Below are 14466 nucleotides of genomic sequence, written 5' to 3'. Positions count from 1 at the left end.
TACAGTACTACACATAGTAATTTCCATCTTTTCAAAGTTCTTCCTTTTCCCCTTTTTCTGTTCCCTTCTGTGGGGGATTCTGAACAATAGTTTCTTGTAGGACTCTTTTAGTCATGTTACAAAAATGGCCCACACATTATATAGAAAATAAAGTTATCAGATGATTGCACTATCAAATAGATTTTCTTCACTTGTGAACCATCATGTGTTACTTTATGTTACTCAAAAGTTCATTGATCTTTTCATCCCAACTATTGATTTCCCTGATTCAGGTCCAATTTTCTTCTCTTGATGCCCACCACCACTTATCTCATCTTCCATATTGAGATCAGTCTCTTCATCTGGAGAAACATCTCAGAAGTAGTAAGAAAGAAATTGTTAAAAATATGTTGAATAAAAAGGTTTCAAAAAGATAGCTACGCTAGGACACTTCCAAAATTATTGCCGCACCCGTGTCGGATCCTCCAAAAATGCACTAACTTTTGGAGAATCCAACGCTCACCCGTTGAGAATTTTTAAAAGTACGATCCTATGTTGTTCGGACTCTTCAAAAACGCAACCGGGTGCCGCATATTTTGGAGATCCGACGTGCATATGTCGGCATTTCAGAGAGTCCAAGCAACATAGCATTATAGTTTGTTTCTAAGACAACAACAACAACAACAACAGCAAACCCTATGTTTTCCCAAATGTGGGGTCTGAGGAGGTAAAATGTACGCAGATAGCTCCTACCTCGAGGAGATAGAGAGGCGGTTTCCAAAAGACCATCGGCTCAAGTAAAACGTAACAAGACAGTTCGAAAAAGACAATACAAAAGTAAACAAGGCATAGCAAATAAGATTATATCAAACAATAGAGAAAGGCGTAGCATAGCATTCAGAGCCAAATAATGAGATAAATATTGCTAAGACAAAACTTGGAATTTTTCTGTTCCTTGCTTTTCTGCTTTAGGATTGATGGGATTACACTCTGCATGTTGTTGATTGAGAGTCGACCTCAACTAGTTTGGAAGTAAGGCATAGTTGTTGGCTTGTTGCTATTGTTGTTTTCGTTCGATTGGGGGTAGGAGGGTTGCTTACTACATACTCCTTCCGGTCCTTTTTATTTGTCGTTTAAAGTTTTGGCATATCCAAGAAAACTATTTGATACATTAATCACAAGGGTTATTTATGCCTTCTTAGAAAAGTAAGACCAAAATTATACAAAAAAAAATAAAAATGCAGGATCTTTGTTTTCTAAAATGATATACGAATTGGAAAAAATTCTTTTTGGCTAAAATGACGTATTAAAAGGATCGGAAGAGTAATATACATCTAGCTTTATGGTGGGCCACCTGTTAGTACTTAATATACTTTGGCACGATGAGAAGTAGTGATACCTGAAGCATTACCTAGAGAAAATTCAGTAAGACGTCGGACACAATCCTTGAGTGCTTGGAGCTCAGCTTCTTTCTCGTGGAGTTTGGAATGAGTTTGGTGAAGCTCAGATTCCAGCTCCACTATTTGGCTTTCTTGTTGTTCAATGAGCAGATGACACAGTTTTTGATCTAGTTCAGATGGCAATACTCCATTGAATTGATAAGTTTCTGCGTTCCGGTCATTGGCTAGGTTAAATTCTTTCTCCAGAAAGTCATCCTGTCCAGCAAAAATCAATAGTAACATATGAATTACTTGGATCTCGATGGAGCTCGAAAGATTTTTGGTACTGATTTGCAAATAACAATAAATTACTAGCATTTAGATCGAGCTAGAAAGATTTTTAGAGAACTTGCTTTAAATGGACCCGACAGATTTGCACTCATTCACAAATATAGATAGAAACTATTAAGGTTGAAAAACTACCAAATTGTTGATTGAAAACACAGAGAAGAGGTTGAGTGGAGAGGACAAGAAGGAAATGCTGATTTACGCTCCTGAACAAGGAAAAATGACAAAACAGATCAATCTGGATTGAGCATGGTAGCCAAAACCATATACAGTCAAACCACTATATAACGATGTCGTTTGTCTTGATCTTTTTTTGCTGTTATAGTGACATGTTGTTATAGAAAACATATAATATAACACAACATGAAAGATCAGTTCCATAGAAAACATTGCTGTTGTAATGAAATGTCGTTATGGAGGATGACTGTTATAGAGAGGTCTAATTGTAGAAAAAAATTATTTCACATTGTTTTCACCTTACAAGGATCTCTTCCTCCATTTAAATCCATATTATCTGTTGCACACCATGGAAGCTTTTGCAACTCCGATTCAAGCTCAGCTTCCAGTTCATCCATTTCCATAACCTCAGGTTGCGGCTCTTCTGTAACGACACTGCTTCCACATTCACCTTCCTCACTATATATATTCCTGTTTTCATTACTACTTTCAGCGATCGCACGTATTCTACATTCTCTATCATTCTTTTCACCTATTTCGGCTTTATTTTTTGAAGCACGCATGTCATGTGCAACTTTTCTCCTAGAAAGTTCGGCTTTCAGTTCTTCTACAGCTTTTGCTGTTTCATCCATGGTAGTGTTGAGCCTATTGATCTCAGATTTCCCAGCTGACATCATGCACATCATTCCAATTCCAAGTCCATAACCAAAAAATGAATTACCTGGAGAACGTAAAACACTTTGAGCAAAGAAATTTCAAAAATGCATAGGGCAGCAAATGATATATAGGTTCACCTAATATAAGAGATACTCCCTCCAGATCAAAAAACGAGTCCACTTAGCCATTTGCACACCCCTTAAGAAAATACTAACTCCTAGACAAAAATTGGTAATTTGACTAAACTACCCCTAATTAAATAAGCATTGGGATTTGATCATATTACACTTAATAGGGCAAATATGGAAAAATAAGGTTAATTCTTTCTTGAATTGCTAAGTGAACTCTTTTTTTGATCCAAAAAAAAAAAAAAAAAGGCTAAGTGGACTCTTTTTTTTGACCCGGAGGGAGTAATATTCGCTCAAATAAGATTACCAAAATAACATGCACAAATAGAAAATTTGTGAACATGTAGAATAAAATATTCAGCCACGCCTTCGAGTTTGATCAATAAGATGGAGTAGCAGTTTGCACTGAGCCATGTGAGGACACCGACCAACTACAGAAAGTAAAGGGAAAAGGGTCAAAAATACCCCTCTACTTTGGAAAAAGGGCTAAAAATATCCTCCAAACTTATTTTGGGTCAAAAATACCCCTCCCATCCTTAAAGTTTTCAAATATACCCCTGTCTTGACGGAAATTATCCCCCAAAATAACCCGAAATCATTTTTGAAACCCGCTCCATCATTTAAACCCGACCCAACTAAATAATAACCCAAAAAAGCCCTTTATTCCCCCAATACGTAGGTTTGAAGTTTGAGGGAATTGGAGGAATAAAGGGATCTTATGGGTTATTATTTAGTTGGATCAGGTTTAAATGATGGAACGGGTTTAAATAATGATTTCGAGTTATTTTGGGAGATAATTTCCGTCAAGACAGGGGTATATTTGAAAACTTTAAGAATGAGAAGGGTATTTTTGACCCAAAATAAGTTCGGAGGATATTTTTAGCCATTTTTCCAAAGTAGAGGGATATTTTTGACCCTTTTCCCGAAAGTAAATACAGTGATGGAAGACACTACACCGAACTACCAAAACAGCTTCGGCATTGGATGTATTGATCCGAATCTTTTCGAAGATTGATCATGCCCTTAAATAGCGTGATCAAATTGGACAGTTTAATTTATCAAATGCAACAAGTCAGCAAAAGAAATTAATCACGCTGAATAGTAATGAACAAGCGATTTACAGTAAAGAGCTATTGTTAAGGGACTAAACAAAAGAAGAACCAAGAATACATGTGTTTCTTTAACCGTCGCTACATCCAAGGATGTGAAGCTGAAATCTCATCGTTCTCCTCCAATTTCATTGACCATTAAGTCACATCCTTGGATGCAACGACGGTATTCCATTAATGTTCAGAATAAAGATTATCATCATCTCTACTGCTGGTACTACTGGTCAAACTCACTATAGCAGAGGACTTCAAATTTCAGCGCCCCCCACCCAAAACCACAAAACACACACATTCAAGAAAAAGAAAGACAGACTAAATGAATATTGAAAATCAGATCACATAGCTAAAATAAAAAGACGCCTACTTTGTTGATAAATATGAGCTTGACAGTTACCAGTACAGATGCTCCGTTGTCCATTTGAAAATTTTGAACATTACCAATATCTAGGAGAGCTATGGCGCACAATGTACAATAGTAAGTCTGCCCTCTCCAAGTTCTTGAAACCACCAAGTTCTATGCTTCACACCGCGATTCCCTTAAAGCAAACTTTGAAAATGACGAAGGTAAGAGGATTCGATCCTGATGATTACTAAAGTTCTGATTCCAATTTGAGTTTTCCACGCCCCTAACTATGCAACTTTAGTTTTCTACTAACATTAGATAAGACATATATGAACCAGCACCATATAATTTGTTAGCAATCGGTAATTCCAAGCCACAAAGAAGCCACGTTAGCATTAGGGTAGGTTGTCTACATCGCACCCCTTGGAGTGTGGCCCTTCCCCGGACTACACTAACGTGGAATGCTTTGTGCACTGGGCTGCCCCTTTTAAAGAAGCCAAATTGGATGCTAGTTAACTAAAAGTTAGGAAATGTGATCTACAACAGAAATCCAAAAACAATATTGACTAAATCATGATTGCAGAAAACACCAATTATTCATATTAAGAAACACCAATTATTCATACTAAGAAACAAACAAATCTTTAATGGAAAGAAGACGTCTTTAGGACAATGCATACCTTTGGAAGCACAAGAATCACATTTCCCTGAAGGAACTTTATTAGTTCTCCTCTTCTTTAAACAAACATAAAATCTCTTCCCATTCAACCTAAACAATTCCTTTTCACCACTCCTTACATTTCCCCATTTTTTCCTTAATTTCCCACCACTTTTATTTCTCTTACACTCCATTGCATTCCCTTTTGTCTTTCTACAACCTTCCACATTTTTCTTCCTCAAATTCCTAAACCCCATCTCAGTCCCAGAAGCACTGGAAAACCTAAAAATTGACTCATCAGATAACCCCTCACTATTTTCTTGAATGCTGCAGCCAAAATCACATGCAAAGTTTGAATCTTTTCGCTGAAAGTAAGTACTAAACCCTTCAAGATCACTAGGTTTATCACAATTACAAGTAAAGCTTGAATCTTTTAGCTGAAAATAAGTGTTAAACCCTTCTGGCTCACTGTGTTTATCACAATTACTTGTAAAGCTTGAATCTTTTTGCTGAAAAAAAGTGTTAAACCCATTTGGGTCACTGAGTTTATCACAATTACAAGTAAAGCTTGAATCTTTTTGCTGAAAAAAAGTGTTAAACCCATTTGGGTCACTGAGTTTATCACAATTACAAGTAAAGCTTGAATCTTTTTGCTGAAAAAAAGTGTTAAACCCATCTAGATCACTAGGTTTATCAAAATTACTGGTAAAGCTTGAATCTTTATGCTGAAAAAAGGTATTAAAACCTTCTGGTTCACTTGGTTTATCACAATTACTGGTAAAGATTGAATCTTTATGATGAAAAGGAGTGGAAAACCCATATAGGTCATTGGGTTTATCACATTTTATGTTACTTTCAGTGGAATTTGAAGTGTGTTGAGTGGCATTTTGGTTAAAGATTTTCTTGGCTAAAAAACCAGATCCTGCTGCTGCTGCTGCACCTACTAAAGCTGGCCACATTGGGTGATTTTTTTTCAAGATTTTAGACAAGGGATTTTTTAAATTTTGAACATACAAGAGCCTAGAGATCACACTAAAAAGTTGCTAATTTTGTTAGGCAGTATATGTTGTTGCAGTTCATAACTAAGTGAAAGTGACAAGCTTTGAAATAGTGGGGAAGATAGTCTGACAAAAAAAAAAAAAAAAAAAAAAGGGGAACGTTTCGGCTATGTGTTAATACGTGTCTTGTTATTTTAAGTTTGTTCACGTGCTTCCCGCTTTCTGATAAATTTTCAATTTTGTGGGGAACTCAGATTTTGGGTGTCTCTCCCTTAACCTTTTCTTTCAGTTGGGTCATTTGCACTTTTGTCTCTATTTTGTGCTCTTCAAATGGACTGATCTTTAATTTTTGATATTCAAAATTGAACTTATGTCTATAGGGGCATAAATTACGCATTATAAAATCTAAAAGTTATGTTCGCGCCTTTAAAGAAATTATGCTCTTATAGGAATAAGTTCGATTCTGAAGGGAAAAAATTAAAGACAGCCCATTTGAAGGTAAAATTAAAGACTCATTCCATTTGAAGGACAAACTGTGCAATTACTTGGGTTCTTGGTCTTTAAGAAGTAGGGCCTATGGCTGGAGATTTTGGGCCAATTATCGAATAATCCATAAGGAAACCTCTCTCCCAATTTGTGGTGTAAGCTAATTAAGTGTGTTAATTAGGTAATATTTTCACAGGTAACCCTATTTTAACCTCCCATTTAATATGTGCTCACTTTCTTAAATTTTGTGTATATCTACCAACCCAAAATCAATTTCAGATGTACGGTATCTGAAATTTTTATATGGCTAAAAAGTTGGCACATTGCTGCTTGAAGTTCAGGCAAAAATTTCTAAAAACCAAACTCATGTTAAATCACGGCGTTAAAGACAAGTATTTGTGCACTTTGGCCGTTAATCTCTTGGATGATCACCCAAGTTAAAAAAAGGGACTCATTTATATCCTAAAATTGAGTCCGTTGCATTTTGCACCCCTAATGTATGTTCTCTTTTGTGATTTGCTTCCTGTCCTATTTAATTTTATGATTCGCACCCTAACCTCTTTATTCTCTTACAAAATGATGAAACCACTCTTTTTTAAAATTTTCCATGAGGGCGAATTTGGAATACAAATACTAAAAAAGAAATGGCACAAAATCAAAAAAAGAGCTCAATGGGTAATGCAAGAAACATTGATGGTGGAAAGTAGAATGATCGTTATGACTTCTTTGATATTTCAGGAAGGGCATTGAGGTTAACGTACGGAATGAACCGATTGTGTTAAAATTTGAGCCCAAAGGTAAAACCGTCATACTGTTAGCATTTGTGTGTGAGCAAGAATTGCTTGCTTATAAGTTATACGGTCAGAAATTTGATATTTTAAATTTTATTAAGAACAAAGGGCCTTATGCTGGAACATAGGAACTCAACAAAAATGATGTAGGAAAGATAATCTACCATTTTAACTCGCAGTAGGTTAAAGATCAGTTATTTAAAAAAGCAAACATCGATATAAGTAATCTTGCATATGCCATTAAAAATGAATCTGGAGTGGTTTGCCGGACCTTCTATGGATTCGATACTTGCTTCCCTAAATCTTTGAAAATCATGTCACTTTAATTTGAACCTTGTAGCTAGCTAGTTCCCCTTTTATATTCCTCATAACTGTGGAATAGAAGAAGGAACTTCAACTTCGATTGGAATTCTTCATAAAATTCAACGGAGATTTGTGCTGGTAGTACAAGCCATTTTTATCCACTTTGAGAATTGCAAATCTATATTGAGGCTCATTACACAATAAGTGTGCAAGAAACAAATAATAAGATAATCTAAGTTTGTCGTTGGAAAAAAAAAAAAAAAAAGATAATCTAAGTTTGTTCATTGTCTATATTTCTTCCACCAAACCTCCTACGAGTGAAAAAGAAAAAGAGAGGAAAATTTTATCCCAGAGTCTAGATCTTCTTGTTCTTCACTGATCAATTTGGAATCTTAGAATGAGAAAACTACAATGTCTATATATCGTCTTTCTTGAATGGGCTAATGTTGTTGTTAAGAATTTTTCCAATAAGCAATTCAGGCTACCTGACTTGAGTTCTCTATCTCTACCGAATTGGCTGGCATTATCTTTTTTATTTTAATTTTGTGCCATTTCTTTTTTAAGTATTTGTATTACAATTTTGCCCTCGTGAAAAATTTAGAAAAAGAATGGTTTCGTGATTTTGCAAGAAAACAAAGAGGTTAGGGTGCAAATCATAAAAAAAATTAGGATAGGGTGCAAATCATAAAAAAAATTTAGGATAGGGTGCAAATCACAAAAAAGGACATACGTTAGGGATGCAAAACGCAACGGACTCCCTAAAATTACTTATGTTTTATCCATTATCTCACAAAATAACTCCTACATGAAAAACACTAAAAATGAGATACACTAAAAATCGAATAGTGAAATTTTCGATTTCAGTTCGGCAATTTGGCATGTAAAAACGAAAGAAGGCTTAGTTCTTGTACTGTGGAACCATCTTATGAAGTGAAAAAATGTGAATTCCGAAAAATTATAACAATTTTATGTCCAAACATGATTCCGGAATAAAATTTTGGAAAAACATGAAAATTATCAATAGACAAACGGGCCCTTAAGAGTGGTCTGTCGTTTGTGAATCTCTTTGGCATGGTAGAAAACATGAGGACACAAAGAACTATGTACTTGTTCTTTCAGATGTTTTTATCGCTTACGCTTCATGTGTATTTTAGCCTGAGATGGAATTAAATAGGGAACATGGATTCGTATAGGCGAACACAACTTGTTTAGAATTGAGGCGTAGTTATTATTATAGGCATTGAGGTTCAGGGCCACGATCCCCACAATTGTTAGTAGGCAAACCGATACATGGAAAAGGCGAAACAAGCAGTATACAGATTGAATGAACAAAGAAAAGAATAATACTATCTTTTCTTTAGCTATTAGGGTACATATAATAAAATACAATCATAGTATGTTATCACAATCAAGGAAATGTTATCTAAAATGATTCACAACTATTGGCACTTTTCTGTCATCAACAACCGTGGGAGCAAGAAACACGAAAAGCAAGAAGCATCCAGGGCAAGCCCGTACATCAATGAATTAATATGAATTTTTATGGTGCAGTTGATATTGCACAATGAATGGCATTTTAAAGCATACCTATAAGCCAGAAGGGCGGCAGGAAAGCTTATTGTTCGTAACAAGACTAATTTAGTTGACGGCTCCATTCACATTATCCTCAGCGATAGAGGTGTTTATGGACGTGTTCAAGGAGGTGTTGTCAAACTTTGGTGGGCCTGAATGCCGCCTTGGCCTGGCAGGTGACGATGGATAAGAGAGCCGCTTCTTCACACGCCCTGCCGATCCCTTTTCTGGTCTGCCATTTTCCATGCCCAATGGACTTTGCAACCGTGTTTTGGCCTTTGCAGACTGAGTGGACCCCATGTAACTTGGGACTGAGGGTGAGCTTGCCAAGCTCTCGTCATCTCTTATAGACTGAGTGGACCCCGCAATGCTATGCCTCCTGTTCCGTTCTGATTGCATGCTAAGCATGCTTCGAGTATCATCATCATGGTTCATTGCACTAATTCTTGGGCTTGCTGGTTTCAGTTTTCTGGCTGGCTTGGAAGGGGTAGTAGGAGACGAAGGGAGTTCAGAATTCAGCTGATGACGGGCAAATGACTTGGCAATTTCTCCCCCAGCAATGCTCATGCTTCTAACGGACGTCTGATCGTTTTTTTCTTTCTCAGACATGCTTTGACTTTCCCAAGGCCTAGTACCTGTCCACCGCTCTAGCCAGCTCCAACCCCATTGAGGATTGGTCGGATCCATGAACAACAAATTGGTAGATCTTGATGATTTCTTCCAGGTTTGCTGTTCAGTTAAAAAATTGACACAATCAATGACTCAAAAAGCCCTTAGTACACTACAAAAAAACTGGAATTAGCTAAGAATCAATCCGATCTCTAATCCGTGCTAAATGTTGTAGCTAACAGATATTTTTGATAATTCGTCGTTAATCAGTCGCTAGATAGGATTAGCGACGACTTTTTTTTTTGTTTAGCAACAAACTTTGTCCATCGTTAATTCCTGTTTTTAGTAGTGGTAGCTTGAGAATTATAATGTCTAAACTTCAATCTCTCAAGTTTTGCATTAATGTTTTGTATCAAATTGGTTCACTATTAGCTATCAAAATGTTATTTAATCTATAAAACGACTATTAGTCGAGTACCTGGTGAGAATATGAATAAGCAAGCGCTCTTTCTCGTCTAATTGCAGCTTCATATTTGCTGAGCAAGCTAGCTTCAATCCGCTCCTTTGATTGTAGACTATCATCCCATTCCTCTCCTCTCTATCAAAAATGAGAAAACAAAGAGTGCTATTAGATGAGAAGTTCGAATTCATTCAGAAAGTTTCACCTAATTCACCAAAAGATGAGAAACTTGGCTGAACGCCCAAAATGCTACAAAGGTCCTAGCTGTTCACAAGAGAGCTATAGGCAGAGGCTAATGCAGCCTTATAGAATGTCGGGTTCATCTGAACCCAGTACTTTTGATGTGGAATATAAATTTGTGTAAAAAATCATTAAAATTGCAATAAATAGTAGGTCTAAACCTATAATTTTAAAATTTTACTAAGTTTAATACTAAGTAGGGGTTTGGCCATAGAAACCAAATATTTTTCACTTTATTTGGAATTTTTGAAGTTGGAGTTGAAGATGGAGTTATGATTGGTTTATCTTTTTGCAAAGGAGAGAAGAGAGCATTTATTTGGAAATATGAAGATGGAATTGGAAAATAGGTTATAAGTTGTTTTTCAAATTTGGAATCCAACTTCAAGTTGAATTCGGAATTTTCATGGTCAAACACTGATTCTCAGATAAAGTGAAAATTTATTCCAGAAAAAGTGAATAATTTTTGTGGCCAAACGGGTCCTAAGAATCTTGGTTGAACCCATGAAGTTTATATCTTGGATCCGCCTCTATCTATAGGAAGGAAGGAACAAATATTGCTCAATAGAAGAGCACTGGCAAAGTACTAGTTTGGGATAAAAAGACCAGCATAACTTTTAAAACAGTAGAATATGTTACCAGAAAACTTTCAGTGGCTAATAATTCGATGGTAAAATGTTGATACATCTAATCTCGTCTTGCAGCATATTCTGATGTCAATAAATTTCGAAATAAGCGTTTCCCCTGGACTATTAGAAGACACAAAATATGACTGAATGGTGTTAAAGTTATTTTGAGGGGCAGATTCACCTTAGGTGTGCCTATTGGAGAATCGCGTTCCACATTCCCGCACCAAATCCTCTCCTTAAAGGAAAGAAGAGAAATAAAAAAAGAAACTAACCCTCAAACTCTCAAGTTCTTTCGCATGCTTCTGCATAAGCTGCCTCTGGAGAGCTCGGTTCTCCTCCAACATCCTGATCCTTCTAGAACTAATCTGAGATTGCACCCGAGATAGTGTCTGCATGCATTTCAGAGCATTTGCAGTTTGCCGCTTGGTGGTAGGTCCATCAACAAGCGATTTGAGTCTGACAAGTCCTCTTAAAGCCCTCAATGCCCTCCTAGCCTACAAATGATAAACCAAAGAATTGCAAAGGTTATCTCAGCATCAACCAATTATTCTACATTCTCCGAAGCCATAACAATTAAAATGAGATGAAACAACATATGTTTGGTGCTATTTACAGAAGATTTCAAAGTCATAACGATTGAAAGAAATGCTATTATATCACCAAAAGTGGGCTTTGTTCATTTTTGGCTCGTCAGCCGAAATTAATTACGGGCTCTAGTCAAAATATAAAAAACCTACACTAATTACGTATATTATATGTATATTTATATTTGATATGCAAAACCTATACATTTGCTGGCTATTATGCTTTTGAGTGGTCCAAAAATGAAATTATCCCAAAAAGTAAACCAGTTGAAACAAAATGCAAAACTAGATAGCAAAAAAAAAAAAAAAAAGAAGCATACCAGATAACCTCGAAATGCAGTCTGAATTTTGATTGCGGCTACTTCCTCCTTTGATTTGCCCGAAAATTGGTTCACTGTAGTTAACTGAACAACCTCTGCAGCAGCGTGGGCCGCAGCAACAGCGGCTTCAGCTGCTGCAGCTGTGGCAACTGCAACTGAGTAAGCATGTTTTGTTTGCTCCTCTTCCACTTCATCCAATTTGACCTCTTCCACTGGGGGAACAGGAACAGGACGAGGAGGAGACACAGTTGCAGTTACCACGGCCGAAGAATCGGGGAGTGTTTGCTTTTCTTTCCCAAACCATTTCTTCTTTGATTTACTTGCTTTCTGAAATTTAAGCACAACAAATATCAGCCACCAGATAAACTAAAAAAATTCACAAGGAATGGACAGAAACTATGTTGCTCGGACTCTTCAAAATTGTTGCCGCACCCTGTTGAATCCTCCAAATGCACTATGTTTGGAGGATCCGACACACACATGGCTACATTTTTGAAGAGTCCGAGCATCATAGAACAGAATTGCTTGCTCGGCCAAAAATACCTTGTACATTCCTTAGGATCTGGACTCAAATATACAAAAACTATACACTATTATGTATCAAAACTTTATATATATTATGTATATTATACATTAATATATAAAAAAATATATGTTTGCTGGCTATTATTATTCTCTTTTTGAAGAGTCCGAGCATCATAACAGAAATGCTAGTTCAATATACCTTGTCAGCCTTTTCCTTAGGATCTGGACTCAGAGCCTTCTTTACAGAGGAAAACCAGCTTCCTTTCCTCCCCATCTTCTTTTCATTCCTCAATTTGCCCTATAAACACAGTACATTACATGAGCGATTTATATTGGAAAGTTGAATTTTTAAAGTTGAGGATGCAAAATGGTATTTGAAGGTTGAAGTTGTGTTTGGACATACATTCACTTGGAAAAAAAAAAAGTTGAAGTTTTGAGAGTGGAAAAAAATCGACCAGTTTTTCTATAAATCAGTCCAATGTATAACCAAACAGTGTTTTGAAAAAAGGAAAAGAATTTCTATGGACAAACAGGGCCTACTAAACAGGGAGGGAATTGGGAGTTGGAGATAGATCCTAAGATGATCTCAAGCAATAAGGTAAAAACTGTGATAACTGAAAGATCAGTGAATTAAACTTTAATTGCAAGAAAAGATCCAATTTTTTTAAGTGCCTACATTAGCTGAATCTACTATCTACCAGTAATTAATCATAATAACATTAACTACTAAACCAACCAATTGGATAAATTAAGCTTCAAACATATCTTTTTTCTCAATAGATAAAACAAAAAAAAATCAACTCTCTCATAAGATAAAGCACCAAATAGCAAGAACTCCACCAAAAATATACAAAAAGAGAAGACATTTACATAATGTCATTACAATCAGCTTCCCTTCCCACAATGTGACAAAGATCAAACATTTCCCAATTATCAATTACCCTATAAGATGATGCAGTACCCTTATAATTAAAAAAAAATCAAGAAAACTGAAAATCAAACAGGAAACAATTTTTTTAAGTGCCTAATTTAGCTGAATCTACTTTCTGCCAGTAATTATTACTATATCATAATAACATGACTACTAACAAGTAACAAAGCTTCAAAGGGGTTTCTTTTAAATTGAAAAAAGATATCAACTTTCACATAACATAATGCACCAAATAACAATAATTCCATCAAACATATACAAATGTCATTATAATCAGCTTACTTTCCCATAATGGTTCAAAGATCAGACACACAGTTATCAATTATCCCATAATATAATGCTAAAATACCAACACACAAAAAATCAAGAAAACAGGAAAATGAAACAGGAAACAAGAAAATAAAGAGCTACATTACAATAAAGACAACATACATTTTTACTCCATATTGAGTAAAAGAGAAAAATACCTAGTAAAGATTGGAGCTTGACAGATCTCAAGAAGCTTATATTTCTTTCTTGTGTTCTTGAAAGGACTAAGCTTTTTTTTTTTTTTTCCCTTTTCCTCAGAATATGTCTCAAATAAATTTTTATCAAATCAAAATAGAGAAAACAAAAAGATGAGAAAAGAGGTGGACACCTTTGGGGGCTTTAGTGTCACTACTTTTGAGGTAAGCACTTGTAGTATAGTAGTGAGAAAAATAACGAGAGAAAGAGATAGCAGATCTTGGTTTAAAAAGGAAAATTATTTCACTTTATTTGAAAATTAACGTTTGATCATAAAAATTTTAAACAATTTAAAATTTAAAAAACATTTAAAATTTTATTTTTACTTTCAATACATTCAAATAATTAAATATTCTTTGCAAAAACTATAACCAAACATAACTCTAACTTCAAAATTCCAAATAAAATGAAAAATATTTGATTTTTATGGCCAAAAACATACTAAGGCCCCGTTTGTCCATAGATACCAAAAACATTTTCACTTTTTTTTTTGGAATTTTGGAGTTAGAGTTGTGTTTGGCCATAGTTTTTGAAATTGTAGTTTTTGGTGAAATGTAGTTGTAAAAAAGTTAAAAAAATGAAATTTGTTTTTGAAAATAAGTTTTTTGAGTTTTTGATATTCCGAAATACAACTTCAAGTTGTATGTGGAATTCTCATGGCCAAATACTGATTCCGGAAAAAAGTGGAAAAAAATTTCGGAATAAAGTGAATAATTTTTATGGCCAAACGGGAGCTAAG

The 14466-nt window shown here is 35.4% G+C and overlaps 2 protein-coding genes across 6 annotated transcripts; both read right to left on the bottom strand.

Annotated features, from left to right (window-relative positions):
- On the bottom strand, positions 1–5907 carry LOC132057261 (uncharacterized). 4 transcript variants are annotated; one of them, XM_059449773.1, is made up of 4 exons: positions 4801–5907; positions 2183–2604; positions 1379–1634; positions 1–353 (listed from the first exon to the last, which is right to left on the bottom strand). In XM_059449773.1, the coding sequence occupies exons 1-4, from the start codon at positions 5735–5737 to the stop codon at positions 223–225; spliced, it is 1746 nt and encodes a 581-aa protein (XP_059305756.1). In that variant the 5' UTR covers positions 5738–5907; the 3' UTR covers positions 1–222. The 4 variants fall into 4 exon arrangements, with proteins under 4 accessions (XP_059305756.1, XP_059305758.1, XP_059305757.1 ...); XM_059449775.1 differs by having other exon boundaries at positions 1–341; XM_059449774.1 differs by having other exon boundaries at positions 1391–1634.
- Positions 5908–8676: 2769 nt separating this feature from the next.
- Positions 8677–13880, bottom strand: LOC132057260 (protein IQ-DOMAIN 3-like). Of its 2 annotated transcripts, none has more exons than XM_059449772.1 (6): positions 13656–13880; positions 12492–12590; positions 11768–12094; positions 11136–11357; positions 10016–10135; positions 8677–9657 (listed from the first exon to the last, which is right to left on the bottom strand). In XM_059449772.1, exons 2-6 carry the CDS (start codon positions 12564–12566, stop codon positions 8995–8997), a joined length of 1407 nt encoding a protein of 468 aa, XP_059305755.1. In that variant the 5' UTR covers positions 12567–12590; positions 13656–13880; the 3' UTR covers positions 8677–8994. The 2 variants fall into 2 exon arrangements, with proteins under 2 accessions (XP_059305755.1, XP_059305754.1); XM_059449771.1 differs by having other exon boundaries at positions 13691–13880.
- Between the last annotated feature and the right edge of the window lie 586 nt (positions 13881–14466).

This window comes from Lycium ferocissimum, chromosome 5 (genome assembly GCF_029784015.1).
Source record: "Lycium ferocissimum isolate CSIRO_LF1 chromosome 5, AGI_CSIRO_Lferr_CH_V1, whole genome shotgun sequence".
Classification (NCBI taxonomy): domain Eukaryota; kingdom Viridiplantae; phylum Streptophyta; class Magnoliopsida; order Solanales; family Solanaceae; genus Lycium; species Lycium ferocissimum.
The sequence above is the reverse complement of the archived record's forward strand: the minus strand, read 5'-3'. Positions and strand labels throughout refer to the sequence as shown.

Bases quoted from the DNA above. Each gene is read 5' to 3' on its own strand.
- LOC132057261 (XM_059449773.1), bottom strand. From the start codon at position 5,737: ATGTGGCCAGCTTTAGTAGGTGCAGCAGCAGCAGCAGGATCTGGTTTT. The intron at 1,635-2,182 runs GTGAAAACAATG...TTTGCTGGACAG, and splicing joins GAGGAAGAGATCCTTGTAAG to GATGACTTTCTGGAGAAAGA. The intron at 354-1,378 runs GTATCACTACTT...ACTACTTCTGAG, and splicing joins TTCTCTAGGTAATGCTTCAG to ATGTTTCTCCAGATGAAGAG.
- LOC132057260 (XM_059449772.1), bottom strand. From the start codon at position 12,566: ATGGGGAGGAAAGGAAGCTGGTTTTCCTCTGTAAAGAAGGCTCTGAGT. The intron at 12,095-12,491 runs GTATATTGAACT...CTTAAATTTCAG, and splicing joins CTAAGGAAAAGGCTGACAAG to AAAGCAAGTAAATCAAAGAA. The intron at 11,358-11,767 runs GTATGCTTCTTT...TATCATTTGTAG, and splicing joins CTGCATTTCGAGGTTATCTG to GCTAGGAGGGCATTGAGGGC.